We start from the raw sequence: 26,710 nt of genomic DNA, 5'->3' as shown, positions 1-26,710 counted from the left end.
TTGCATTGCTGCGCTGTTGAAGCGCGATTCCTAGCCGTCTAAGGTTTCTACCAGACTAGTCGATCTTCTCAATCCGCTCGCCCTGGCTGCCAGATCGTCTCGCCTTCCGGTAAGCATTGTGGTCGACCAGATGCACTTCTTCATGCTCAAGCCAGTTAATCACGGCAAAACTGTTCTCCGGGTGGTTCATAAGCCAGTGGTACGTGAACCAAACCTGAGCCGTGATGTAGATCGCGATGAGGACGTCAAGCGTGTAGTGCAGTCGCGTGCCCACGATGGCAAAGAGGCCAAAAGCCGACAGGATGTAGTTGTAGTAGCGAATCATCCACAACACGCACGGGTACCGACGCGTGAAAGGAGTGTTCAGCTCCGAGCGCGAGCAATACTGTCAAAAGCAAAGCGCAACGAATATGTAAGCAAGACTACCCTAAGTGAAACACTCGTGGGCATGATTCGACCCTACCGTTCTCGCAAACATGCAGCAGAGCATCAGAAAGACCGCGTGACCGCTGAAGATCATGTCACCGCAGGTGATATGCTGTGACGGGCGGATTAATACCTTCCAAGCGCGAAAGAATGCCCTGCACACGGCGAAACATCGGGTTGTTAGCAATTTTGTCTTTTGCATGCAGACAGCCAGATCTCCCACAGTATAATGTACGTACTTCGGGAACATGGGAAGCGACTTGTAGTCTCCGCGCTCGCTGTCGAACTGGGAGATGCACATGGGGCTGGCATCAGGCAGCGACGTAACAGCCACGCAGCATGCTCGCATGAGGTTGATGATAGCGAAGATGAAGCAGAAGCGACGCAAGATCAGCAGGCGCTGCACAGACAACAAGCAAACCCACCGGCAATGCAAAAGCTCTAGTTAGGACCTTGCCATCATCGCAAAAGATGGAAGCTATCATGACGAGACAACGTACCCGCGGGTGCAGAATGAGAATGAATGACGTCAGCGTGCCCACGGCCGCGAGGAACTCGTCGGGCAGGTCGAACCACTCGATGTACGTGGTGTGGCCGTAGATCTTGGTCATGACGAACTTGAAGAGGTCGTGTCCGAGATCGGGCAGCGTCTTGAGGTTGGTGCTCTCCTTGGCGAGGCTGAGGATTACTACGTTGGGCGTGCGCCAGCTGCGGAACAGGCACAAACACGGGCGTCAGCTCTCTTCCCGCAGCATCACTATCAACCCAGCCAGCCAGCTTACCCTGCGATGACGGCGGCCAGCGTGTTGAGGTACGAGGCGATGGCGAAGATGGAGAGCGAGAAGGCGAGCCGCGAGAGGTAGGCGTAGCTGAGCATCTCGGCGATGAAGCCCTGGCGGCCCGAGTGGTCGATGGCGCGGCCCTTGATGTACTGCAAGTTCTCGCCCACGCGCGTGCGCTGATCGGACACGTAGTCCGACATGTCCTGCAGGTTCTTCTCCACGCGCGAGCGCAGCACGAGCCCGCGGCTCGAGACCAGCGCGCGCGCCGTGGCGGCCACGACGCCCACGAGCAGCAGGAAGAAGGACACGACGATGATGAAGCCTGACGGGTCGAAGGCCGACACGGGCCGCGCCTTCATGGCGTAGAAGTGCGACGTGAAGTAGTCCGTCCAGCTCTCCATGGCTGCTGGCTGCGCTTCCGAGCTTCCGAGAGACGCAGGACTTGTAGGACTGGAGGGGAGCAGAACGGCTTGAAGTAATCGCCCAATTGTCAAAGGGCTAGGTGTCATCCAGTATACTGGACACAAGTGAACTGCGTGTGTTGGTGACCTTACCACCGCCAGAGGAGCTCAGCCCAACAATAGCTCGCGCCGCCAATTGGACGCCCACCTCCTCGACGTTCGCCAAGCGCAGCTTGCACGTCTTCACGCGCTAGGCTGGGCCCTGAGCTGGCAGCTCTGGAGGACAGCGGCAAGTGCTGCAGGTGCATCGGCGCTCGTCATGTATCCATGGCCCGTCCACGTCCGCGGTGACGACGACTTGGCGTACGACACACAAGACCGTACTTACGGAAGCGCATAACAGTACTGTGTGAACGCATCAGTTTTGGCGGGAAAGGATCAAACGAGGAACATGGCGGCGGCGGTGCGCGTGGCGACGCCCGAGATCCGGCTGCACTGCGGGCCCACGGGGCTGAACGAGGCCGTGCTGTCGCTGGACTTCCTGCGCCCCAGCGCGGAGGACGCGAGCACGGCCACGGAGCGGCCGCTGCTGGCCACGGGCGGCGCCGACAAGGAGATCAAGCTCTGGCGCGTGGGGGCCAAGGCCGACGCGGAGGCCGAAGCCGTGGAGCTGGACTTCGTGTTCAGCCTCTCGGGCCACGACCGCAGCGTCAACTGCGTGCGCTTCTCGCCCAACGGCGCGTTCCTGGCGTCGGCCAGCGACGACACGTCCATCATCCTCTGGTCCAAGCCCAAGACGGCGGGCGACGACTGGCGCTGGGACCGCATCTCGTCGCTCAGCGACGTGGGGCGCACCATCCTGTCGCTGGGCCACAAGGGCGACATCACGGACCTGTCGTGGTCGCCCGACTCGGCCTTCCTCTGCTCCTCGTCCGTGGACAACCGCTGCGTCATCTGGGACGTCGAGAAGGGCGACGTGGCCGAGCGCCGCAAGGACCACACGCAGTACGTGCAGGGCGTGGCCTGGGACCCGCTCAACGAGTTCCTGGTCACGGAGGGCAACGACCGCACGTGCCGAGTCTACTCGCTCAGCGGCTTCGGCGCGGCCACGCGGCCCAACGGCAAGAAGCAGGGCCGCAAGTTCATGTGCGTCCAGACGCTCAAGACGCGCGAGTTCCCTCCGACGCTGAGCTCGGCAGGCGCTGCATCGAGTAAAGCCAAGGACGAGGCGGAGGAGAAGAAGGAGGCGGCGGGGGAGGCAGACGCTGCTGCGACGAAAGCCCCGCCCGCTCCGAAGCACCGGATGTTCCTCGACGATACGTGTCCTGCGTTCGCGCGCCGGCCTGCGTGGACGCCAGACGGGAGCTACTTTCTGGCGCCGACTGGAATCTTTCGCGCGAGCGAGTCGGCGCCGGCCGTCAACACAGTGTACGCGTTTTCTCGCGGCAACTTGAGTCAGCCCACGCTGCACTTACCCGGGCAGGAAAAGGCTTCGCTGGGTGTCCGCTGCAGCCCGCTTCTTTATGAGCTGCGTCGGCAAGATGGCCAGACAGATGACTCTCAACCGCCCAACTTTTTCAAGACAGAATACCGGTCAATCATCGCTGTCATTACGCTTGACGCCGTCGTCATTTACGACACACAGGTAAACTTCCTTTGCTGCTATCGTATCCAGCTGCTTTCATATGTAACTGGCCTGTTTGTTTCTTGGTTCTACAGCAACCCCACCCGATCTGCACAGTAAAGGGATTGCACTACGCAGATTTAACCGATGCAAGCTGGACGTCGGACGGCCAGACGCTAAGCATTTCGTCCACGGACGGCTACATCTCATTCATCCAGTTTGAGGATGGCTTCTTCGGCACAAGCGTACCACAGAAAGGTGGGCACTACGCTGTTATGCTGCTATTGCATTACAATGAGAGCAGTGGTCTAACAGTTCCACTACTTGTTGTCTTGGGTTGTACAGACCATGCTAGGCTTAATGAGGACAAGATGCGTCGAATGTTTGCGACGCCCAAGAAATCACGTAAGAAACCTAGAAGTCAAGCCCAGGCTCAGGCCGCATCAACCGAGCAGACTACACCGAAAGTCCTCACCGCCAGAAAGAAGAACCAGTCGCCAGCCCCCATTTCGCGCGCCTTTCAGAACGCAGATGGAAGTACTGCGGCAAACCCCGTTAACCTTTTGCAAGTCAGGAAAAAGCGCAAGATTTCTCCGACGCCAGTGCCACCTGTGACACCTCTAGAGCCTACTGCTGGGCCACACGCCACAAAATCTACCAACAGCGCTCCAGCGGCCAGCGTTCCAGCAGCCACCGCTCCCGCAGCCAGTGTGCCAGCAGCCACCTCTCCTGCAGCCAGTGTGCCAGCAGCAAGGGTTCCTGCTGCCAGTGCTCCTACCGACATTATCGATTTGAGCAGCCCCTCCACCGCCGCTGAGCCTGCACCCGCCGCGACCCAAACGCAGCTGAATGATGGCGAAGAGCACGCTGGCACTTTTGATGACCCTCTCAATATTTGAGGCCCAGCTCCAATCCAATTGCCAGCACAAGTTACACGAATACAACGAAGTAGTTTCCAGGACAGAAATCTTTGCTGATTTTGTGCTTGGGGTCGGGATTTCCTTTTGCGAGCGTGCTGCCAGGTCACAGCAGCCCCTTCTCCATGCCCGGCAGCTCGAACGCCTTGATGGTCTTGAACACGAGGAAGTAGCCGTAGGCGCAGCCCAGGCCGCCGAGCAGCAGGATGTTGACCCAGTGCAGCATCGAGTGGCTTTCGGGCGACGCCATCTGCGCGCGTAGCAGCGCCAGCGCCTGCAGCAGGAAGCAGATGCAGTAGGCCTGGCAGAACGTGCGGCGGATCAGCGCGTCGCTCACGAGCCGCGTGCGCCACACCATCCAGCCCTGCGCCAGCGTCAGCGCGCCTGCAGCCAGCAGCGGATACTGTCAGAGCCACCAGTAGCAGCAGACAGGAGGAGAGCAGAAGCACATGAGCTTTACCGTAGAGCCGCACGAACTCGTGGGCCAAGTGCGTGTCGTTGCTGGCGTCGCCCAGCACGGGCGTCATGAGCGAGTGCGGCGTGAGGAAGCACAGCGCCCCCGTCACCACCGCGATGACCATGTGCACCGCGAACAGGCGGTCGAGCTGGCGGCGCACGCTCTGCATCGTCGGCGTCTTCGAGCGAGTCCTGCGTTGATGATCGTCGACGGATTTGAAGTGCGACGAGCACAGTACCGTGGAGCTCCACACCTAAGGCGCAGAGGCGAGACGACACGTACAGTGGATCGGGGAAGATGACGATGCGGTCGCTGCTGGGGCTGCTGGCGCTGGCGCTCGCGGGCTGCTCGGCGCCGATGGCCGCGGACGCGATGCAGGTGACGATCCCGTCGGGTTCTTCCGAGTGCTTCGCCGTGCAGGCGGAGAACTTCAAGCACGGCATCTCGCTCAACTACGAGGTGCTGCGTGGCGTAGCGGAGGAGCTGGAGGCGGAGCTGACGGACGGCAAGGAGCAGGTCGTCTACGCGCGCAAGGGCCCGTCGGGGCGGTACGTGAGCCCCATCGGCGAGGGCGGCATGCACGCCGTCTGCTTCAAGAACGAGCGCGCGCCCGTGGGGGACGTCACCATCGGCTTCTCCTTCCACGCGGACGACCCGAGTCACGAGGTGCTGTCCAACGCGGACGCCACCAAGATCAGTTGAGTGTCCCTAGTGTGCTACAGTGCAGTGCATCGAGCTGAGGCCTGACGGAGTGATTCTGTTGGCGCTGTGGTGGTTGGCTCACTGCAGAGCAAGTGCAGGAGCTGGAGGACATCGTGTACGAACTCAGCGTGAACCTCGACACCGTCAAGGACACTCAAGCGTATATGAAGGCGATCACGAACCACCACAACGAGCGTACGTTGCTCGGCCAAAATGGCCAGTTTACCGATGTGTCACGCTTGAAGTGGTTGGGAACTGAACAATATCGTGCTAATCATTTGTCTGCGTTTGCTCTGTCGTTGCATGCAGTGATCACTAGCACGCACAATCGCGTCATGTGGTGGACGCTCGTCGAAATGGCCGTGCTAGCGGTTGTCTCCGTGGCGCAGATCTCCTTCCTGCGGCGCACGCTCGAGGTGCGGCGTATTCTGTAGACACACGTGAGTTGGGTTTGAAGGATGGCGCATTGCGTGGGGGCAACGCTTGTCGTCGAGTGGGAACAACCATATCGTCGTTTGCCTACTGATGTCTAACGCCCGCCCTAAAGAGCTACTTGCGGTCATTAGCAAAAATTGTTTTGCATTGAAGCGACTTCCATTGTGTAGCAGAAGCGTGTGTTATCCTTGCCAACATCTCCTGGGCGCCTGTGAAAGGCCAACGACCTACTAGCTCGGGCTAGTATCAGCTGTCGCTGTCGCTCTCGACCCAGACGTCTGTCCATGATTAAAAAAATAGTTAAAAACCTGGCAAGTTCTACTTCAACGTCGTCAGTACATTTGAACTGAGGACGCTTCGCGCAACCTTGGCGCAACATCCGCGTCCGCGCCTCCAGCACCGCACATACCAAGACAGTAGTGACCAGCATGAGCCGAGCTCTCGCCGCGCTGCGCGGACGCGGCATGCTGGCGGCGCTGACGCACGAGAGCGCCGGCCAGTCCATGGACGCGCTGCTGCAGGGCGCGCGCGCGCCCGCCGTGTACTGCGGCTTCGACCCGACGGCGGACTCGCTGCACCTGGGCAACCTGCTGCAGGGCATCGCGCTGCGCCACTTCCAGCGCGCGGGTCTGCGCCCCGTGCTGCTGGTGGGCGGCGCCACGGGCATGATCGGCGACCCGAGCGGCAAGTCGGAGGAGCGCGTGCTGCTGTCGGACGAGACGGTGCAGCACAACGCGGGGCAGATCGCCCAGGGGCTCTCGGCCGTGCTGGACTTCGACGACCCCCGCACGGGCGCCGTCATCTGCAACAACGCCGAGTGGCACACCAACATGTCGGCGGTCACGTGGATGCGGGACATCGGCCGGTGCGTCGCCTGCAACGCTGTGTGTCTGGGTGGAGAGGTTGGTGGCTCACGAGTGCTGGTGTGGTGATGCTGGCTGCAGCCACTTCCGAGTGAACGCGATGCTGCAGCGCGACAGCGTCAAGAAGCGGCTGGAGACGGACCAGGGCATCAGCTTCCTCGAGTTCTCGTACCAGCTCTTCCAGGCCTACGACTTCCTGCACCTGTACAGAAACTACGGCTGCGTCGCGCAGATCGGAGGCAGCGACCAGTGGGGCAACATCGCCTCGGGCATCGAGCTCGTTCGGAAGAGTACGGGCGAGGTAGGACGGAAGCCGTCTCACTCGAGTCGAGACTGGCTACAGGTGCTCAATTTTTATGGCGTGTGTGTGCGTTGGTGGGAATTGCAACTAACAGGAGGTCTTCGGAGCGACGTTGGCCCTATTGACGACCGCGACTGGAGAGAAGTACGGCAAGTCTGCAGGCAACGCGATTTGGCTCGACTCGGAGAAGACGTCTGTGGTGCGTGGGCCGTGCGCTTTCTGTTGATTTTAAAGTGTTGTTGATGCCAACGATGTTGCATTTGCGTGCCCCCAGTTCGACTTTTACCAGTTCTTCCTCCGCTCAGACGACCGCGATGTCGAGCAACTGCTGAAGAGTTTCACGTTCCGCGAGGTGGAGGAGATTCGAGATATCATGGCGGAGCACGAGAAGGCCCCTGAAAAGCGTGCCGCTCAGAAGGTGCTAGCGGAAGACATCACCGTGATGATGCACAGACAAGAGGGGTTAAAGGCTGCGCTCGATGCGACCGAGCTCCTTTTTGGAAAGAAGAGTGGCCCGCTCACCGCCGAAGAGATGCTTCGCATGGCTGGAGATGCACCCATGTCAACTCTTTTGCGCGCAGATGTCGTTGACCAATCTCTGGTGGATCTTGCTGTTCGAATAGGCGCAGCCAAGTCGAAAGGTAAGGGTTTACCTTGTGTTTGAGATGAGAAGTGTAGGCGTCTGATTGTGTTATCGTTGTTTTCTTGCTTGCAGCTGAGTGTCGCCGTCTGATCAAGGGTGGTGGTGTCTACCTTAACAACGAGCGTGTGGAATCGGAAGCTCTGCGCGTTGAGGCGTCAAATCTTCTTGACGACAAGGTGTTGGTGCTTCGTATCGGCCGAAGAAACAACTTTATTGTCCAGGCTCATTAGATAGAGAGCATTTACTAAATTCGGAAGCTCTGCTTGCAGGGCATGTCGCTTTCTATGTCAGCTAGTGCGTCTACCTCTGAAATGATCTTAATTCTACCGTTGGGATGTGTGCTGGGCGCGTAGCAGTATTAGGAAAATATCCGAAGCTCGCACAGCTCCCACCACTAAGCCATCTTGCCGCTGAACTATGACTCGTCTTGCTCGCTTGTCGACCATTTCTCTAATCACTTTCGCGACAGATGTATCAGGGGAGACAACGCAAGCAGGTGCCAGCATGGATGCATTCGCTGTCACTGCGCGAAGCAAAGGGCCTGGGTCGCTATCCTTTTCGCTTAAAGCGGAGAACGAAGTTGAGAACATATCACGAAACATATCGGCACTTGAAATGCATGGGTAAGAAGCAGCGGTGAGTTTAGTATTGTGTTCAGCAAGGTTTCCAATCAGCGTAGTAGCATTCGCATACCTGAGTATTTTCACCTCCTGATCGTTCTCATTCAGCTCCACCAATATCCCTGAAAGTTTTCGTGATGCCATCTCTACCAGGCCCTCACATACTGATGAGGAAGAGGAGCCCGAGTCAATTTTTGCTGGCGCGTAGAAAAATTGAGGGAAGGCAGCAATAGCGCATTGCTCTTTTCCGTCTGCAATCGGACAAAACTCAATGTTAGACTAGCTAGAAAGTTAAATTACTAGCTAGGATGCAGAACAAGTAACCTTACTCAATAGCGTCAAATCTTCCTCAAGCCATGTCAACAAATCGAAAACGGACAGACACCCCAGAACGGCCTCAGTCGATGAACTGTAGTTGTGAGCGACTACCACACAGATTTCGCCACAAGCAAAGCGCATTAACACGCTGAAAAATGCTTCATCGTCCCGGATAGTTCCCACTAATGGAGATCTGTCTGCAAAGTAAAATCGAACGGCATCGCGTAGTGATGTCGCGCCGAACTGCCTAATGGCCTCTTCTGCTCGTGCTCGACTGTGCTCGTACGATTTGGCCGTTGGTGCCTCGAAGCCGGGCACCAGAAAACGAAGGAAATATCTGTAATGCAGTCAAACGAGGAGAACTATTACCGAATACGTCGATACACTGCCAAAAGAGAACTGCGACTTACAGAAGCAACTTGTCGGTGGATATGAGTCCAAGCGACTGAGTTGTCTCAGCTTGAGCAGTCCCTGTAAATTCGACTACCAATGCACTTTGGGTGCCTGCTTGGGCCATTCTTTCCAGCGCTTGCGCACACGTCTCATTTGACGGTATCTGAAGCAGGTCGGGTTGCAACCAGAAGTTGCCATAATCTCCTGCCTGTTCAAGCACAATTGTTCAAAGTTGTAAGTTATACGCCGCCCTAGTTTGTTAGCTCTCAAGCGCAAGTCTACCTTCAAATCCCATAATAATGAAGAACAAGGAAGCGTAGCTGACGACATGGAGCGTGCTATCGACTTTATTCGAGTAGAGTTGTTGTCTCCGTGGCGCATAGCACTGTGTTGGTTTTGAATACCGTTATCACGCTGCCGTAGTTTCTCTTGGCGCTGCGAAGCCGAGAATTCTGGTACACAAAACAAAATTGTTAACAGAAACAACATCAACCGCTTGTCCGATGATTTCTACCTTCAATAAGTGCGTGGATACCATGCAGCATTCCGCTTATCTGTGGGTTTGTGAGGCAAACGTCGTACAGTTCAAGCACCGTCATCAACTTGCCCGGCTCATCGCTCCAGAATGCTTTCTGCTCAAACCGCAAAAATTAGACAACGGATACATCACTATTCACTGACTTGGTAGACTAAGTACCTCAACACTTGCTAGCACACTGCCTGGAATTGAATCCGCGAATTGCAGAACCTCTTCAACACTTGTAACAAAATCTTTCAACAAGGAGCTCTTAGCCTCTGGGGTAAGAACTCCCGCGATATCCGCGTACAGTCGCAAGACGAAGTCGACTTTCGAGTGAAGATCAGCTCTCATGAGTAATGCTACGGCGCAGAAGACTCGATGCGCGCAGACGGTTGCCTCGGCTTTTGATTTGGAATCCGCAGCAGCAATTTTCCCGTGGTGGAAGAAACAAAAGTGGGGCTCTGGATCAGCTACCAGCATCCCGAAGATCTCTTCGAACTGCGATAACTGGATATGCCGAGGATACGCTGGTTTTCGCGTTCCCAAGCTGGACGAAGGGGAGTCGTTCTGCTCATCATCGTACATTCCCAAGCATCCCCTGAAGATATGCGCACACTCATCCGCAGTCTTTCTTGAGTGGTCAATATATTCGCATAGCAACTTCTGCTGCTGTGGGTCAGATAGATCGTGAGAGGTTAAAGCAGCACCCATAACTCGGAGTGATCCACTGCTCGTGGGCTGCTTTTGTGGTGCGGGTGTTTCAGGGCTATCTTGACAACTAAGTCGTTTCAAGAGGTCAAGTTCAATGTCAATTGCGGAGCCACCGCCAAGTACATTTAGCCACAGCCACGCGCCAGCGCATTTAGCGCCTCGTGTCACATTACTTCTTGCAGCGCGCGGCATGGAGACCAGCCCACTTCTCGAGAAGCCCTGCTCGCGGTCCAAGCAGCCACCCGCGTGGCATGACTTCGTCGACCTCTCTTCGATGGCTGCCCAAGTCAGCATGGCGACGTTGGCGCGAGCAGCTCTTTTAGCCATCGACTCTGTGTTTCTGGGCCACCTCGGTGTCAAGGAGCTAGCAGCAGCCTCGCTAGCTCAATTATGGACAAGTCCGTGTCTTTACGCTGTGTGGGCGTCCGCTTCAGCTCTAAACACGGTTCGTTCGGGTATTTTATTAACTAGGTGCGCATGTTTCAGCTGAATTAATCGGTCGTTCTAGTTGTGTGGGCAGTCGTGGGGTGCAGGCAACAGGGAACTGACAGGCATCTGGCTGCAATTTGGTCTCATGATCACGACGTTGCTGTCGGTGCCTGTCACGATCTGGTACTGGTGCGTTGGCTATATCCTCGAATACTCTACGGATGACCAAGAGGTCGTCGCACTCGCCACTACGTTTTCGCGCTTTCTCTCGGGGTCCATTCTTCCGTCGCTTCTCTACTGTTGCCTCAGGTTAGTATTGAAAATGGTGCATGACTCCCATGTTGCAGCTCGGATAACTCGTTCGTCCTCGTTTCCTAGACAATATTTGCAGGCGGTTGGAATTCTGCTTCCCACTACTGTTGTGGGGATGATTTCGATCTTTGTGGCTGCCGGCAGTAACTACGTTCTCATCTATGGCATCGGTTCATGGCATGGCTTAGGCTTCATCGGGTCGCCAATCGCGACAGTTGTGGCTTCCTGGTTCCAGCCCATCGCGCTCTTCAGCTACGCTATCATGTACAGAAAACACCACCACCGAGCCTGGTACGGCTGGAACGTCCACACGCTCACACTTAGTCGGCTCCGGTCCTTTCTCAGGGTAGCTGGGCCCATTTCTAGCAACAGCTTCGTGTCCAATTTGGCCAACGCGCTGGTAGCTCTGGTGGCAGCGCGGCTTGGCGCTCGTGTCATTGCCGCCAACGCTGTCATTTCGGGTCTGTGGGCGCTACTGTGGGCGCTCTTCTGGGGCTACGGCTGCGCCACGCAGGTCCGCGTTGCCAACTACCTGGGCGCGGGCAAACCGGACCTGGCTCGCCGCATTACCGGCCTGGGGTTCATCTGCACGATGGTTGTGGTGGTGCTCATCGCCACCGTCACTAGCGTCATGGACCAGCACATCATCACGCTGTACACGACGGACAAGGAGCTGCTCACCATGTGCAAGCTGGTGCTGCCCATGTTCGTAGTCGCCTGCATCTTCGAGGCCATTGAGATTCTCGGCGCCGGCGCTCTCACCGGCATGAGGTGTGTGTCTTCTGTCTGTCAGTCTTTCAAATGCGCTCGATCTCTCTCACCTCCTTGTGCTCTGCTCTGTGGCCGCGACAGCCAAGTGCACACCGTGTTCTGGACCAGCGCGATCGCCACGTGGCTCATCAACCTGCCGGTCGCCTACGTCGGCGGCATCACGCTGGGCTACGGCTTCCCGGCGCTCTGGGTGGGCGTGCTGAGCATGGAGCTGTTCAAGGTCGGCAGCTACTCGCTGGCGCTCGCCCACGTGCGCTGGGGCGACATGGCCGAGCGCGTCAAGGAGGCGGCGGAGGCGGCGCCCGACATGGAGCAGAGCACGGCGCAGTTCGTGGCGGCCGCGGCGGACGTGCAGCCCACGACGCCCCCCACGACGCCGCCGCTCATCGCCTCGGCGCTGGACCGGCACCGCCGCCTGCGCAACGAGGAGCTGCACTTCAACTTGGCGTTGAAGAGCAAGGTGCGGCCCATTAACGGCCAATCGCTCAAGAGCAGGGAGATTTAGCGTCTGTCATTGGATGATAATACAGCATAGCCACTTCCAGCCAAGCCTAACTCATTAGCCCCAAGACGGCAGCAACATGGGCGACGCCAGCGGCGACGCGCCTCTGGGCAAGTGGGCGCAGCGCAAGGAGGCGCGCCGCAACATGTACGCGACCAGCACGGAGCAGGTGCGCGTGCACCGCCGCGGCGTGGGCGCGTCGGCGGCCTCCAGCGCCGCCGCCATGTGCCAGAAGTGTCTGCGGCCGGGCCACTGGACCTACGAGTGCAAGAACGAGGCCGTGTACGTGCAGCGGCCGTCGCGCTCGCAGCAGCTCAAGAACCCCAAGCTGCGCCAGCCCTTCAACAAGGACAAGCCGCCGGAGCTACAGGACGAGCAGCAGGCGGCGGAGAAGAGCAAGAAGGGCCAGAAGCTCAAGCGCAAGGACAAGGGCAAACCCAAGAAGAAGGCGAGCTCGCGATCGCGCTCTCGGGCGCGACGTAAGCGCCGCCGCAGTGTCAGCAGCAGCAGTGGTTCGTCCTCGTCTGACTCGTCGTCCTCTGACTCGGACAGCTCCGACTCGGACTCGTCCGGATCGTCGAGCGACAGCTCCTCCTCCTCCTCTGACTCGGAGTCGTCTGGCAGCGAGAGCGACAGCTCTTCGTCTTCGTCGGGCAGTGATCGCAGCTCACGGAGAAGACACCGCTCGAAGCGTCGACGCAGGGACTAGTTTGGCTTTCAAGGCGATGCAGCTGAATCCACACTTGAATAGAAGCACACGCACACAACACCAGGGAAGGTGCCATTGCTTGACCTTGCAGTTTTTTTCTCCGTTTTTATTCCTTGTTTAATGTCTTAATGAGCCTGTTGGCGAGGTGGGTGCACTGGTCAATGCCGCAGTGGATTACACCGCTGCGCTTCGCAACGATCCTATCAGCAGCGTCGCGTTCTGTAGCGCTTCAACAACAGCAAATCTGAAACTGTGCTCGCCTCTGCTGCAACAAGTGCTGCGTTTCCTCCTCGTCGTTGCGCTCTGCCCCTCTCCAGCTTGCCGCTGTTGCTTGCCTTTCGGCCGCTCGCCTACCACGAGGCGCCAAAGTCCGACTTGGGCTTGACGAAGAGCGAGTGGTCCCACTTGGTGTCCATCTTGACGGGCTCCGGGATGGTCACGCCGTCGGCCGCGACCTTGGCGAACTGCACGCGGTTGATCGTGCGGCAGTCGCGGTAGAAGCACACACGCATGCAGTCCTCCAGCAGCTGGCGCGCCTCGGCCTCCTCCATGTCGGGCCGCCAGTGCTTGCGCAGCAGCGGCATGCCCAGGTGGTGGCCGAAGCCCGTGGCGATGAAGTCGCCCTCGAAGGCCAGGCCGATCATGGTGACCTGCCCCAGGAAGGGCTTGTTGGTCTCCGGGTGGAGGCCGCCCACCACGACCGTGTTCCAGAGCGGGTCGAACTTGTTGCGGCGGTGGTACAGCAGGCGCTGCAGGTAGTGGTAGATCTCGGGCGCCGTCGTGTCGCAGCCGTCGTCCTGGTTGAAGTCGTACACCTCCAGCTCGTCCATCTTGTCCTTGATGAACTGGAAGTCGCTGAAGTCGCCGCCCGCGCCCAGCAGCGTCGTGTTGTGCACAGCCGTGAGGCGGCGCTGGTCCGTGAAGCGCGCCAGCGACCCGTACGAGCCCAGCGTGTCGGCCGCCATCAGCACGCCGCCCTTGTACTTGAGCGCGATCACCGACGTGCCCGTCACGATGGGCGACTGCGTGCGCTGTCGAGCCTCCATGCTGCCTGCCTTGCTTCCTGGTATTATTGCTTCTTCGCAGCGATCTTTGCGTCCGAAGTTCCCCCTGCTGGGCTCGAAGCAGGGTTTTGCCCAATCGTGAGGCTATACTGGTAATACGCAGCAGCGATTCGTGGAAACTAAGGAGAAAGGTCTCGCGGTACAACTAGTATCAGAATGATCCTCGCAAATACAAGGCGTGTGCGCGCAAGAAGTGACGCAGTCATTCCGACACTTCATGTTCTAGAACGACCGGCTGTTGACGTGGCAAGCCTTCAACTTCCATTCGCGATCTCGCCGCCCGAAGCACAGGAGGCAGTCGAAAGAAAGCAAGGCGAAGATGAAGGTCAAGACCGTCGTGGCGCTGCTGTCGGCGCTGCTGCTGCCCATGGCGGCGCTGGGCGAGGAGGAGGCGCAGCAGCAGGAGGCGCAGCAGCAGACGCAGCAGGCGGCCGAGCGCCGGCAGCAGGCGCAGGAGCTGACGAAGCACGCGCTGTTCGCCGAGACGTTCGAGGCCGAGGAGCTGTTCGACGGCTCGCGCTGGTTCAAGAGCTCGCACGAGAAGTACTCGAGCCAGGACGTGGTGGTGGGCGAGGTGACGCTGCAGGCCGCGCACCTCACGCCGGACCGCGGCCTCGTGCTGGACAAGCCCGCGCGCCACTACGGCCTGGCCGTGAAGCTGGACGAGCCGCTGCGCGTGGACGGCAGCGACACCAGGAAGGAGATGGTGGTGCAGTACGAGGTGAAGCTGCAGAAGGGCTTGGACTGCGGCGGCGCCTACGTGAAGCTGCTGCGCCAGGACCAGGACAAGCAGGACTACTCGGCCTTCAGCGACTCGACGCCCTTCGTGCTCATGTTCGGCCCCGACAAGTGCGGCAAGAGCGACAAAGTGCACCTCATCTTCCAGCACAAGAACCCCGTCTCGGGCGAGTACGAGGAGAAGCACATGATGGAGGCGCCCGGCATCAAGAGCGACAAGGACTCGCACCTGTACACGGCGGTCATCCGCGACGACAACACGTTCGAGGTGTTCGTGGACCAGAAGTCGGTGAAGAGCGGTAGCCTGCTGGAGAACTTCCTGCCGTCGGTCATCCCCGAGAAGGAGATCGACGACCCCGAGGACTCCAAGCCGGAGGACTGGGTCGACGAGAAGAAGATCCGCGACCCGAACGCCGTCAAGCCCGACGACTGGGACGAGGACGCTCCGGCTCGCATCCCGGACGAGGACGCCGTCAAGCCTGCTGACTGGCTGGACAACGAGCCGACTGTGATTGAGGACCCCGATGTCGCCAAGCCGGAGGATTGGGATGACGAGGACGACGGCGACTTTATCGTGCCGCAGATTCCCAACCCGAAGTGCGCGGAGGTGTCCGGCTGTGGCGAGTGGAAGCGGCCGACGAAGACCAACCCGGCCTACAAGGGCAAGTTCTACGCCCCGTACATCCCCAACCCAGCCTACAAGGGCGAGTGGAAGCCGCGCAAGATCGCGAATCCCAACTACTTTGAGGATAAGCACCCAGCGCGTATGGACCCCATCGGTGCGCTTGCCGTGGAAGTGTGGACCATGACGGAGGGCATTACTTTCGACAACTTCTGGCTTGGCAATGATCTGAACAAGGCGCAGGAGTTCGCAGAGCTGACGTGGGCGCCCAAGCACGCTGCGGAGGTTGAGGCAACCGAGAAGGCCAAGAAGGCCAAGGAGAGTGCTGAGGATGGCGAGGAAGGCGTCATGAAGACGCTTGAGACGCTGGCGACGGACTTCGCCACGTACGCCAATGCAAACCCTGTGATTGCAATCGGATCGGTTGCGGGTGTTTCCGTGCTGGTAACGCTCGGATTCTTCTTCCTTTGCTGCGCATCTGGATCTTCGAAGCCTGCGGCGACGAAGAAGGCAGACAGCGGCGCCGAGGACGATGCACAGCAGGAGGAGGAGGATGCGAAGGCTATTGACAGCGATGGCAAGGACCAGAAGATCCGACAGCGCAAGAAAGCTCCTAAAGCCGAGTAAGGATCGTGCTGAAGTAGATAAATAGCAAGTGGTGCAGAGGCTGGATATCGTTGAGCATGTGTATGCTCGAGATTATGCACAGTAGTAAATTCACCAGAATGCTGCCCAGTCATGCCTCCCGCCGAACCTTTTGTGGATCTTGATACCCAAAGCACCTTGATACGTACGCAGTGAGGGATATCCACAAAGAAAACCCGACCGTGCCGACTCCAAGTTTCTCCGCAACCACCAGCATGCGAGGAAGGAAAACGCGAGCACATTAGTAAACGCAGTTATTCTTATTGGCTGCACACAATCTAGCGGTGTCATCCGCTTCCGACTAGAGCAGCATGACTGCCTGACGGCGCCGGAACGTCAAGTACACAGGTGACGCCGCATGAGCGAGCATGCTGATGCTCTTCTCGAAGGACCACGAGGTGATGGACTTCTTGTTGATCGCCACGAGCACATCATCCACGGCGATGATTCGAGCAGCTACCGACGGACTCTCACTGTTGTTCTCGAAGTCGATGAAGCCGCCAACTACAAGATTGCCCTCTGCACAACACATCACATCGGCCCAATACATCGACCCAATACATCGGCGTTAGAATCAGTGAAAGAGAGAGAAACCACGTAAATCAAACGCCAGCGAAACACTCACGATGCATGCGAAGCGACATGCCCAGTCCTTCTGGCCGCTTGGGCACCGCGACATCGTAGACAAAGTCGGTCTGCAGCGGAATTAACAGCTCGTTCATCGCCGCCGCCATGAAGTCCGCCCGTAGCGACGGGTGCAACACCATCGTGCCCAGCACGAGCGTGACGGCCACCGACTCGGGCACGAAGTTTCCGTAGAGAATGAGCATCTCCATGACCTCCTGGGGCAGCACCAGCGTGCCGCCGCAGCGTGGACACTTGCGCTCCATGATGCGGCGGAACGACATGTCCACTCCCGGCACGCGCGTGACCACGAGGCACGACTCGCAGGCCGCCAGCAAGTGCGTGGCCCGCTCCTCCACGGCGGCGGACGAAGCCCCGAACGTCATCGCGGGCGGCGCCTTGAGGCTGTAGGCGTTCATTTGCTGCTGCTGCTGCTGCTGCTGCTGCTGTTGCTGCTGCTGGGGGTTCATCTGCTGGGGGACTTGCTGCGGGTTGTACATGGCCTGTTGTTGTTGTTGCTGCTGCTGCTGCTGATGTTGGTATTGCTGCTGGGAATGCATCTGCATCTGCTGGCTGGGTGCCGCATTCATGGTCGCATCGTAGCCAGAGGAAGCGAATGTCTGGGGCTGCTGCTGCTGGACTTGAGGAGCTTGCTGCGGCTGCTGAGGAGGAACCTGTTGCTGCTGCTGCTGCTGTTGCTCCTGGGGCTGTTCCTGTTGCTGCGGCAGGGCCTGTGGCTGATGCTCTTGCTGCGGGGGCTGGGGTTCTGACTGCTGCTGGGTCTCCAGACTCTGCGCGTCCTGCGGCGCATGTTGCTCCATCGGCATCGCGTCGGCAAGCGCCTCCATCTTCGCAGTCAAGCTGTCAGTAGGGCGGATATATAATCGTACGTTTTGGAGGTTGTGTACCACATGATGCACACACAACTATTAAATCTTAAGAGCCCAGGGTTCGGGGAGCCCGGTTCGGGCTTAAGTACGAGAACGTGGAGCCTCCGACGCGGGCTCCATCAGGCCTCCTAGTCAACATGTAACAAGATATCTGTAAATTGTAAGCATGTACCTGCTTAACCGTGTAAAGCCTATCGCACAGCTTCTTACTGAATCCCGAAGTCGGACTCGATCATCTGTTGCATCTACGCGAGCGTGTACTGGCAGTTGTTTTCGAGATAAGCGACAAAAGCCTCCTCTATTTCTGAAGTACACTTCGTGCGTGCCTCTCACACTTATTGACATCGGAAGATCCATGATGGACGATGTTGCGGGCTGTAGTAGGCGGGATGCCGTTACCGTCAGCGACTAGATCCAGTCTCGCCCTTCCTTGTGTGCGTCGAGCACTCGGGTGAGACTCACACAAGGAAGGGCGAGACTGGATCTAGTCGAGACATACTCGAAGCGTGGAAAGTTGGAGCAACTCCACGTTGCTGCGGAGGAGGCTAATGTGCCGTGCGCTGTGCCCGAGGGTTTTCAGTGCGCGAAGTGCTTCCCAGGCGCGGTCCGCTTGAGCGACCGCGACCTGAACGGGTACACGTCGTTCCGTGTGCCCGAGAGTCTCAAAGAGCTCCGTGCTAAATTCTTAGCACGTGAGGGTTCGGGCGCTAGCGATGACCGCAGCGCTCGCCCTACTTCCGCTGCGCCAGCGCGTACTGCTCTTCGTACGCCCTCACCATTTCCGGAACGTCCTCAAGCAAGACGTTCCGCGGCTCCCATGTATCTTGATGGGGAGGAAATCCTCTCCAACGAATACGAAAACGAGCCCCTTGATGGTCCGTTTTCGGGATACTATGGTCAACAATCCGCTCAACAATCCAGCGGGTTGAGCCGCGGGCGTCACGGATCGGCGGTGATGGGGGTGGGAACACGCCCCGGGTATGATCAGCCCCGGGCTGATCAGCACACGTCTCTCCACGATCGGGTGACCGCCGTGGAGCGTCTGCAGGGCGCTGAGTTCGCCGCCCTGAAGCAGGAGCTGGCGAACCAGAAGGCCCAGGTCGCGGCGGTCTCGCAGACCGCCTCGAATATCCAGGTCGAGCTGGGGACCCCGATGAAGGGGTTGCTCCAGCGCGCGGACGCGCTGGAGGATAGGCTGCTCGTCGCCGAGGCCAAGGCTTCCGCTCCTGCCGAGGCTTCGGGTCAGCCGAGCTAGATGGCTCGTGCTGCAGGTATGGCTTCAGCCGTCCGACGTAAAAGGTCGGATGGAGGCGCATGCTAGACGGTATGTCTAGCGTGTATGCGTTGCCGTGCCGTACCAACACAGTGAACGGCCCGATGGAGCGCGGAGCAAGCTTGCTTGCTCCGAAATCTGAAACTGCATGTTTAGGCAGGTTTTGAGTAGCTAACAAAACTAATGAACCAACTTTGAATTCATTTGTGTTGCTTCTGCCCACATTGTCTGCGTTCAGCTTCTGTTTGTCAACAGAAGCTGCTATTGCGTCTTGGACAAACCGAATTACGGCTTGTCTTTTGGTGATGAAGTTGATTGCATCCGAGCTGAAGTCATTCAGCTCGCTCTCCGCTAGAGGCCCTGCCTCTGTGTGGTTCTTCGCGGTGTCTGCGCCCTGCGCAGACCCGTGGTCGTTGTCCTTGTTGGTGGAGGAGTCTGCGCCCTGCGCAGACTCATGTGGCTTGTCCATTGTTGCAGCTGACGCTGTGCAAGTGTCAGCGGTTTTCTGCGGCTGCTGTATTGCAGTCGTAGATCCTCCCCCACTTAAAGTGGGAACCATCACTCCGAGTAAACTCGGTAAACGTGGATGCCGCATGGCATTCACGTAGAACGGTGTATGCCCGGTCGAGGCATGCACTGAGTTATTGATGGCAAACTCTGCCATCGATAAGCACTCGCTCCAGTATTGGAACGAGTGAGCGTAGCTCTTCAAGATGTCGACGAGCACGCGATTCACGCGCTCGGTTTGACCGTCCGTCTGCGGATGGTCCGCAGTCGACATGGAAAATTGGCTCCCAAGAAGTGCAAACACTTCTTGCCACAGGTGCGCTGTGAAGCGCGGGTCTCTGTCCGACACGATGTCGGTCGGCATGCCATGGTGTTTGAACACCATGTCGACGAACAGACGGGCCGTCTGCTTCGCGGTCATTTCTGCCGGCACCGCAGCAAGATGTACCATCTTGCTGAAGCGGTCGACGAAGACCACAACACCGGTATTCCCTCCGCTGTCCGGGGGAAGACCGAAGATGAAGTCCAAAGACATGGACTTCCAACACTCCGACGGAGTCGGTAGTGATTGTAAAGGAGCCTTCGCGAATGGCGCAGGCTTTACGCGTTGGTATACCTCGCAAGCACGGATGTACTTGCGCACCCACTTATACTGGTGGTGCCAGTAGAAGTCGCGCGTGAGAAGGACGTATGTCTTCTCACGTCCGAGATGTCCCGCAGTCGGGGCATCATGATACTCGTACATGATCCTGAGTCGCAGGTCATGGTCATTCGGCACGAAACGCGATCCGCGTTGTCATCGACTGCATTATAAAGCAGTATTCCGTCGTGCACTCGATAGCGGTGTGCACGCGCACGAAGGTGCTAGGGCAGCTTCTGACGGGACTTGTCAGAAGGCGCTGTGCCATAGGCCAGCAAGAGTTTCGTGTCTGCGTCGTGCGCGTACGCGGCCTTCACATCGTCCAACAGAGACGATGTGGGTTTCCTCGATCGCATGGCGTCAATGGCATTGACGTCAGCAGCTTCTGCGTAGTCCGGCCGACGTGATAACGCGTCGGCCACTACATTCAATCTTCCGGGTTTGTATTCGACCCGGAAGTTATACTCCGCAAAGAATGAGAGCCATCTCGCCATTCTTTGTGATATGTGTGGTGACTTCACTGCAGTGCGCAGTGATGCATGGTCGGTGTAGACCACAAACGGTCTACTTCCAAGCAAATACACTCGGAACTTTGCGAGTGCGTATTTCATGGCAAGGAGTTCCTTGTCATGTACCGGATAGTTGCGCTCAGCTGGCTTCAGCTGACGCGATTGGTAGTAGACGACACGATCACGGCCCTCGTGATCGTGCTGCATCAACGCGCATCCGATCGCGAAGTCGGCTGCGTCGCACACTACGTGAAATGGGCGATCTTGGTCAGCCACTGCCAAGATCAGCGCGTCAGTCAAGCCCTGCTTGACTGCATCGAATGCCTTTTGGCAATCGGTTGTCCACTTCCACACAGCTTCTTTCTTAAGAAGCTGTGACAGCGGGCGGATCTTGCCCGCGTAATCCTCCACGTAGTTGCACAAGTACGTGGCCAAGCCAAGGAACTGCCTCAGTTCCTTGACACTTGAAGGCGTTGGCCATTCATTGATCACTCTGACCTTTTCCGGGTCAGGGCGAACACCATTTTTTTTTCCTACGAGACACCCGAGGACGGGTATCTCGCTCGCCCCGAAGATACACTTCTTCAGGTTCGCGTAGAGCTTATGTTTTCGCATAAGCTCAAGTAGCTTCCGAAGATGCACCCTGTGCATCTCTACGTCGGTCTTCCCGTCCACAGCTCGGCTGTGGATGAACACATCATCGAAGTAGCTCGGTGCGAAGTCGCGCACCGAGCGCAACAAGTGCGTCACGCACCTGTTGAAAGTCGCAGGGGCGTTCTTAAGCCCCTGCGGCATCACTAGCCATTCCCAGAGCATGCCGCTTGGCGTGCTCACTGCCGTGAGAGGGATATCGCTCTCACGCATTAGGATCTGATAAAATCCGTCTCGTAAGTCGAGAGCACTGTAAGCGGTGCTCTCGGCCATCAAATCGATGGTGACATCTTTTCGTGGTATTGGCGTCTGCGCCGGTACCGTCGCATCGTTCAGCTTGTTATACGCATGAACGATGCGCCATCCGCCCTGTGGCTTTTGACGCAGAACGTCGGAGCACTGTGCGGGGACTTTGATTCCCGCACTTGTCCTGCCTTGCGACGACATTCAAAGAAGGCGTCGATCGCTTTTACTTGTTCTCGCGGCAGTGGCCACTGCCGCGTGACACAGTACTTCGTGCCCGGCACGAGATCAATCTCGTGCTGAATGCCCTTATCCTGCGGAAGCTCCGCAGGAATCTCTTCCGGGAGTACGTCTTTGTACTCCCTCAATAATTCGTAATAGGGATTCGACTTCAGCGAGTCCCAACCTTGTTCCTCGAAGCGCTCTCGCTTCGTCTTCGCACTGAGAGTGTCTTCACTCTCTGTGGTATTTCCCATGAAGAGCTGTCTCAGCTCTTCTCTCTCGCTCTCCGTTCTTTCGCTGTACGAAAGAACGCAGGCCTGCTCGATGCGTCCATCGTGCAAGTCGCGCGTGAAGCGCTTCCAGCTCATGGCTGGAAGCGACGTCAACTCCGACGCCGTCGTCGGAGGATTAGCGAGTTCCATTTCACGATACTTGAATCCAGTATCGGTGCGCGTCAAGACGCTTAGCGTCTCGACGTCCGGCGTCACCGCCTCAGTCTGCTCAGCAGACTGTTCTCGTGGCGTCTCGGTCCCGGACCGAGACTTGCGCAGCGTTCTCCGCATGCGCCGTCTTCTTGTTATGCGGAGCCCGGCTCCGCACAGTTGTTCTTCTGGTCCAGGCCCGGCCGTGGACAGTTGTTCGCCGGCGGACCCTGTCGTGCGGTATCAAGCCCGGCTTGACCGCATTTTCCTTCGTGCAGCCCGGCTGCACGAAAATGGGTTCCTTCGCCGGCAGACCCTGTCTGCGGGCGCGCGATATCAAGCCCGGCTTGATCGCATGGCGCTTCGTCGTGCAGCCCGGCTGCACGATAGCATGCAAATTGCGTCAGTGCGGTACGTTTGCAACCGTCCGCACTGTTTGCAGCGTCAACTCCCGGAGTTGACACGCCTTCGTCACCTCGACGCCATTCATTGGCGGAGCCCCTCATGACCGAGGGTGCGTCGGCTCCCGGAGCCGACGCGTCGTTGTCGACCTGACCTCTTCGGGTCAGGGACTTTCTCATGCGTACTTGAACGTGGGTACTGGTTCCCGGAACCAGTACCTCTTTTTCTTCTGATGTCGGCAGCATTGACGACGTTGGTCTCACTTGTGCGCGCCCTCGCGCACTTCCTGGGCACTCCGGGACAGCGGCATTAAGCGCTGTCTCGACTGGTGAGCCGCGCGCACCTGCTGGTGCGTGCGCTGCGGTAACAGGGCCATCGCTCTCTGTTCCGCTGTCGCGACCGAAGCGCACGAGCGTGCGCTTCTTCCAGTCTATCACCGGATCATGCCGTGCAAGCCACGGCATGCCCATTACCACGTCGAACTTATCGTCCAGGTCCAGGACGATAAAGCGTTCGACAAACACTCGTTGTTTGTACGAGAAGCGCACGTTCACGACGCGCTTCTCGGTCTTCACGATGGCACCTGTTGCCAGTCGTACCTCCAGAAGACTTCGAGGTACATTTACCTCCTCGAAGTCAAGTCTCGGCAGGCTTCGTAGTCGAACAAAGTTGTTCGACGCGCCTGAATCTACCAAAGCTCGAAGAGAGTCACTCGCTCTCTTCGAGTAAATCTTCAAGATGACTAGGTTTGGCCTGTCATCTTGTTTCTTGCAGTGAGAGCTGGTCTCACTGGGGGCTGCAGTCCTCAGTGTCGCGTGCCCGATGTCGGCACGCGCGACTGCATTACCAGTAGGGCGCCCCGCGCCTACTGGATGTTCGCGTTTTTTGTTGGTCCGCGGCGATGCCTAGCATCGCCACGACGGCCACCTCCAGGGGGCATGGGAGCTGTGCACTCCCGTGCAAAGTGACCGATCCTTCCGCAACGGAAGCATCGCACGTTACCTCCCTGCTGCTGGTAACCAGCAGTTGTTGCGTTCGAGAGGTCCATTGGTTCTGGACCTCCCGTGCTCACTACCGGGGGTTGCGACCTCGGCACGTTCGCATGCAGTTTAGCCTGCCGCAGGCTAAACTCTTCTTGCATGGCAAGGGTGATTGCAGCTTCGAGAGTACTCGGGTACTCTCGGAAGAGATAGGTCTTCATGGGCCCATCTCTAAGCCCCTTCATGAACGTGACGACCTTGGTCGCCTCGTCAATCGGGTTAGTCACGATATTTGATACCAAATATCGTGCGCGCTGCGCGTAAGCATGGACGTCATGCTTACCCTGCTGAAGGTCGAGGAACTCCGCCCTTGACCGGAACTCGTTTTGCGGGGGCTCAAACGCTTGTCTGAGCTCCTCTTTGAATACTTCTTACGTGATGAAGCACGTAGGATCGGAGAGTCGGCGTCCATACGCCCAACTCCTTGCGCGTCCGCCAAGGCAGGACATGGCGAACGCGACCTTCGACAGCGGGTCGACGATGCGTCGAGCCGCTATGGCTGTGTCGAGCTCGACAAGCCATCGGAGGAGAGGCTCGCCCTCTCTTCCCACGTAATTGCTTACGCTCAACTTTAATGGTTGAGAACGCGGTGTCGTCCCTGACGACGCCATCACTGAGGAAGCAGCATCACGCTGCTCCTTCATGATGAATCCTAGAGCAACACCATGTTGCTCCGTCGGCGATAGCGTACACAGCATCGTAGCTATCGCCGCTTCTCCAATGACTGTTGACAGTCGTTGGAGGGCTTCCCACTCTGGGTCAGACAGGTGGGGGCAGTCGGCGCGTGCAACATGCGTTGCAGGCGTGTTGGAGCTCTCCATGGGCACTTCCGTGCTCATGTGGTTCTCGGCTCCGCGTTCGTACACCTCGTACGAACGTCAAGCAGTCGGTCGTTGGACGGACTATAAAGTGCTACCAGGTGTAGTGGGTCTAACTTGACTCACTACTTTTGCTTACACGTTGTGCTACGTGTATGAGGAAGCGTAAGTACTTAGTAATTACTTGAGTTAATTATATTTGAATACACAAATATAATTTAAATCAGAAAAGACTCCAAGTGACTTAGATCATGTAAAATGAGAACTGTATTGTTTGTAAATTGATCTTCCTCTAAAAGCTGCTAAAAACTGTTTATCATCTATGAAAGGGATTGACAGCGGCTGGCTGTCAGAGCCCCGCTAATATGCATGACTCTGATTGGTAGAAAGACGCTGCTTTCTACCAATAGGATCTTTGGGTAGGTGTGGACCACTCATTGTGGTGGCCCACTTCAATGTATCCATTGGTGTGACTTACACCAAAGTGAGGAAGTATCTAAAACTTTTAACAGATACCTTATCTGTTAAAATCACAAGTGGCTTGTAGCCACTTGTGCGTGTAACCCCGTTACAGCTGTTGCAACTTCAAGCTTACGTGAAACGGCTCTTTATCGAAAACCCAGTAAAACCGTGGTTCTTTGGTTTTTGCATGGTTCTTTTGGTTTTAAAACCATTAAACCATGGATTTACATAAAACCACTAAAACCGCAACACCATGGTTTTGTCAACCCTGCAAAAATAGAGGGGTAAGTCCGTCTGGCAGCTCCAAAATAGGGGGTAAGTGGATGGCCTTCTCAAAATCTGGGGGGGGGCGGTGCCCCCCCCCCCAGCTGTATGAAGATCCGCCCCTGGGTAGACATTAAATACACTGCCAGGTCCATTATCTTTGGTGGGGTGACAAAGAAAAAGCACAAAGTGTAATACGAGACTGGAATTGTTTTACTGATTTAAAGGAAATTAATTGAATAGAAACCGGAGATCCACTTTGGAAATGAACCCTGTACGGCACCAACAATTGCGAATAGTTTTTGCTGACACCTCCCGCCAGCCTTGGGCACACCACTTGATAGCTGTCAGCAACCCACACCCACGTACTTCTTGTCTGCGCGGTAGTCCTTCAGATTAGCAGCTGTTTTAGTGTTCTGGTAGTGACCCTTCAGGTTCTTGATGATGCCCTGGTCCATGGGCTGCAGCGCGGCCGTCGTCTTGGGCGACAGCTTTTCTGCTCTGATGTTAGAAAGCTGCACGCCTGTTTCATCGTGCGAGGACACGTTGTTCACAAGCAGCCAGCAACACGTGCCGCTGCTGTTACTGCATGGATTCGTTGAAGTCGGAGAGTCACTCACAGAACCTGACGGTATTCATCCACGCCTTGGGGGTGTTGGTGTAGGTTGCCCCCATCTCCTTGTTGACGTCGTGGTTCTTGAACGGCCTGGGTTCCTTGGCCTTTCCCACGAAGTGCAGGGGCAGCTTCTCGCTGCCGTCCGCGTTGGTGCCCACGCACACGGTCACGCGAACCTTGGTCTGCTTCTTGCCCTTCTCCTTCTTGTCGGTGGTGAGGGTACCGCGGGGCTCCCGGCGGTAGAAGAAGGAGGTCTCGTCCATGTTGAACACATCCTAGGGGCAGTAGGACGAGACCAGCTCCTTCAGCTTCTTCCTGCCCTACTCCACCACGGACGTGTCGAGGGAGCCGCCCTCACCGTGGTGGACCGAGAGCCAGAGCCCCGTGCGCTGCTGGAACCGATAGATCCAGCCTCGGCTCGGCAATGTGTCGCCCCCGACAACGTCCCACACCATCGAACGCACGGTGGCGCCGACGATGCTGCCGTTCGCGTGCCAAGCCTTGTAGGCCGCGATCACCCCAAGGAGAAGACCGTCGGCCGCCCGCACGCTGTCGGGGAAGTGGCACTTGCGCTGTCGTAGCGGCTCTGGCACGTCGACAAACTCGGTCTTGCGCGTGAGGATGCCGGCGACGGTGGAGCGGCCGATGGGGCTCTCGAACTGGTTGGTTACCCATTGGGCAAGTTGTGCTTGAGTAATTAAGGGTTGCGTTGCGGTCTTCGCATATAGGGCCTGCTTTTGGCCAAGAGTCGGCGTCGTGTAGGCTGGGCGACGTGCCATGGTAAAATTTATTTAAAGCAAGCACTTGTGTATGATGCCTATGTGGCAGATCGGCCTCCAAGTTGAAGGCAACCTGCAGTATGGCGACGAAGTGTGGGCCCGCCGAAGGTGAAGGGAGGTGACCGCGGTCCAATATGCAGCTTTCAGGGAAAGGAGCGGCGGCTCAGATCTGAGTCGGGTCGGGTCGACGGATGTCAACGGGTGGATCGAGGTCTCCCCGATCCACGACCACGGTCCACAAATCATGAATCAGGTTGAAGGTCAGAGACACGACAGACGTAGGGTTAGGCACGGAACCGAAGCTTAGCAAGCCTCGAGGTAGTCAGTCGACAGCATAGGATAGGATAAGGCTCAGTTTCGAATTTTCTTTGTAGCACGCAACCGGATATCCTCCCTCGCGTCTCGAAGACCTCCAAGCGCCGGCAGTGCCGTAAGGAAAACCC

The 26,710-nt window shown here is 57.5% G+C and overlaps 13 protein-coding genes across 13 annotated transcripts; 6 read left to right on the top strand and 7 right to left on the bottom strand.

Moving 5' to 3' along the window:
- Nucleotides 1-55: 55 nt before the first annotated feature.
- Nucleotides 56-1,609, bottom strand: IUM83_11269 (uncharacterized protein; the record flags this gene model as incomplete). The annotated part of the gene is made up of 5 exons (XM_067935817.1): nt 56-385; nt 464-581; nt 666-826; nt 927-1,134; nt 1,209-1,609. The coding sequence occupies 5 exons, from the start codon at nt 1,607-1,609 to the stop codon at nt 56-58; spliced, it is 1,218 nt and encodes a 405-aa protein (XP_067784948.1).
- A 451-nt stretch (nt 1,610-2,060) lies between these two features.
- On the top strand, nt 2,061-4,082 carry IUM83_11268 (chromatin assembly factor 1 subunit B-like protein; the record flags this gene model as incomplete). Its single annotated transcript, XM_067935816.1, has 4 exons — nt 2,061-3,254; nt 3,329-3,491; nt 3,579-3,638; nt 4,033-4,082. The coding sequence occupies 4 exons, from the start codon at nt 2,061-2,063 to the stop codon at nt 4,080-4,082; spliced, it is 1,467 nt and encodes a 488-aa protein (XP_067785067.1).
- A 174-nt stretch (nt 4,083-4,256) lies between these two features.
- IUM83_11267 (uncharacterized protein) lies at nt 4,257-4,776 on the bottom strand (the record flags this gene model as incomplete). Its single annotated transcript, XM_067935815.1, has 2 exons — nt 4,257-4,534; nt 4,611-4,776. 2 exons carry the CDS (start codon nt 4,774-4,776, stop codon nt 4,257-4,259), a joined length of 444 nt encoding a protein of 147 aa, XP_067785069.1.
- A 128-nt stretch (nt 4,777-4,904) lies between these two features.
- On the top strand, nt 4,905-5,743 carry IUM83_11266 (Transmembrane emp24 domain-containing protein B; the record flags this gene model as incomplete). The annotated part of the gene is made up of 3 exons (XM_067935814.1): nt 4,905-5,304; nt 5,397-5,504; nt 5,619-5,743. 3 exons carry the CDS (start codon nt 4,905-4,907, stop codon nt 5,741-5,743), a joined length of 633 nt encoding a protein of 210 aa, XP_067784933.1.
- A 429-nt stretch (nt 5,744-6,172) lies between these two features.
- Nucleotides 6,173-7,781, top strand: IUM83_11265 (tyrosine-tRNA ligase; the record flags this gene model as incomplete). The annotated part of the gene is made up of 5 exons (XM_067935813.1): nt 6,173-6,609; nt 6,689-6,908; nt 7,003-7,107; nt 7,183-7,549; nt 7,624-7,781. 5 exons carry the CDS (start codon nt 6,173-6,175, stop codon nt 7,779-7,781), a joined length of 1,287 nt encoding a protein of 428 aa, XP_067785068.1.
- A 787-nt stretch (nt 7,782-8,568) lies between these two features.
- IUM83_11264 (CBS domain) lies at nt 8,569-9,753 on the bottom strand (the record flags this gene model as incomplete). The annotated part of the gene is made up of 6 exons (XM_067935812.1): nt 8,569-8,596; nt 8,776-8,826; nt 8,900-9,090; nt 9,165-9,334; nt 9,418-9,514; nt 9,580-9,753. 6 exons carry the CDS (start codon nt 9,751-9,753, stop codon nt 8,569-8,571), a joined length of 711 nt encoding a protein of 236 aa, XP_067784961.1.
- Nucleotides 9,754-10,303: 550 nt separating this feature from the next.
- Nucleotides 10,304-12,130, top strand: IUM83_11263 (Multidrug/Oligosaccharidyl-lipid/polysaccharide (MOP) Flippase Superfamily; the record flags this gene model as incomplete). Its single annotated transcript, XM_067935811.1, has 4 exons — nt 10,304-10,558; nt 10,622-10,731; nt 10,999-11,625; nt 11,707-12,130. The coding sequence occupies 4 exons, from the start codon at nt 10,304-10,306 to the stop codon at nt 12,128-12,130; spliced, it is 1,416 nt and encodes a 471-aa protein (XP_067784968.1).
- Nucleotides 12,131-12,206: 76 nt separating this feature from the next.
- Nucleotides 12,207-12,836, top strand: IUM83_11262 (zinc finger CCHC domain-containing protein 10-like; the record flags this gene model as incomplete). The annotated part of the gene is made up of 1 exon (XM_067935810.1): nt 12,207-12,836. One exon carries the CDS (start codon nt 12,207-12,209, stop codon nt 12,834-12,836), a length of 630 nt encoding a protein of 209 aa, XP_067785071.1.
- A 350-nt stretch (nt 12,837-13,186) lies between these two features.
- On the bottom strand, nt 13,187-13,882 carry IUM83_11261 (Proteasome subunit beta; the record flags this gene model as incomplete). Its single annotated transcript, XM_067935809.1, has 1 exon — nt 13,187-13,882. One exon carries the CDS (start codon nt 13,880-13,882, stop codon nt 13,187-13,189), a length of 696 nt encoding a protein of 231 aa, XP_067785070.1.
- Nucleotides 13,883-14,219: 337 nt separating this feature from the next.
- On the top strand, nt 14,220-15,887 carry IUM83_11260 (Calnexin; the record flags this gene model as incomplete). Its single annotated transcript, XM_067935808.1, has 1 exon — nt 14,220-15,887. One exon carries the CDS (start codon nt 14,220-14,222, stop codon nt 15,885-15,887), a length of 1,668 nt encoding a protein of 555 aa, XP_067784967.1.
- Nucleotides 15,888-16,206: 319 nt separating this feature from the next.
- IUM83_11259 (PDZ domain) lies at nt 16,207-17,377 on the bottom strand (the record flags this gene model as incomplete). The annotated part of the gene is made up of 2 exons (XM_067935807.1): nt 16,207-16,424; nt 16,531-17,377. 2 exons carry the CDS (start codon nt 17,375-17,377, stop codon nt 16,207-16,209), a joined length of 1,065 nt encoding a protein of 354 aa, XP_067785015.1.
- Nucleotides 17,378-25,219: 7,842 nt separating this feature from the next.
- On the bottom strand, nt 25,220-25,751 carry IUM83_11258 (putative Tigger transposable elementderived protein 6; the record flags this gene model as incomplete). The annotated part of the gene is made up of 2 exons (XM_067935806.1): nt 25,220-25,395; nt 25,493-25,751. 2 exons carry the CDS (start codon nt 25,749-25,751, stop codon nt 25,220-25,222), a joined length of 435 nt encoding a protein of 144 aa, XP_067785016.1.
- Nucleotides 25,752-25,808: 57 nt separating this feature from the next.
- On the bottom strand, nt 25,809-26,267 carry IUM83_11257 (putative jerky; the record flags this gene model as incomplete). The annotated part of the gene is made up of 1 exon (XM_067935805.1): nt 25,809-26,267. The coding sequence occupies one exon, from the start codon at nt 26,265-26,267 to the stop codon at nt 25,809-25,811; it is 459 nt and encodes a 152-aa protein (XP_067785063.1).
- Between the last annotated feature and the right edge of the window lie 443 nt (nt 26,268-26,710).

This window comes from Phytophthora cinnamomi, assembly GCF_018691715.1.
Source record: "Phytophthora cinnamomi strain GKB4 chromosome Unknown Contig83, whole genome shotgun sequence".
Classification (NCBI taxonomy): domain Eukaryota; phylum Oomycota; class Peronosporomycetes; order Peronosporales; family Peronosporaceae; genus Phytophthora; species Phytophthora cinnamomi.
The sequence above is the reverse complement of the archived record's forward strand: the minus strand, read 5'-3'. Positions and strand labels throughout refer to the sequence as shown.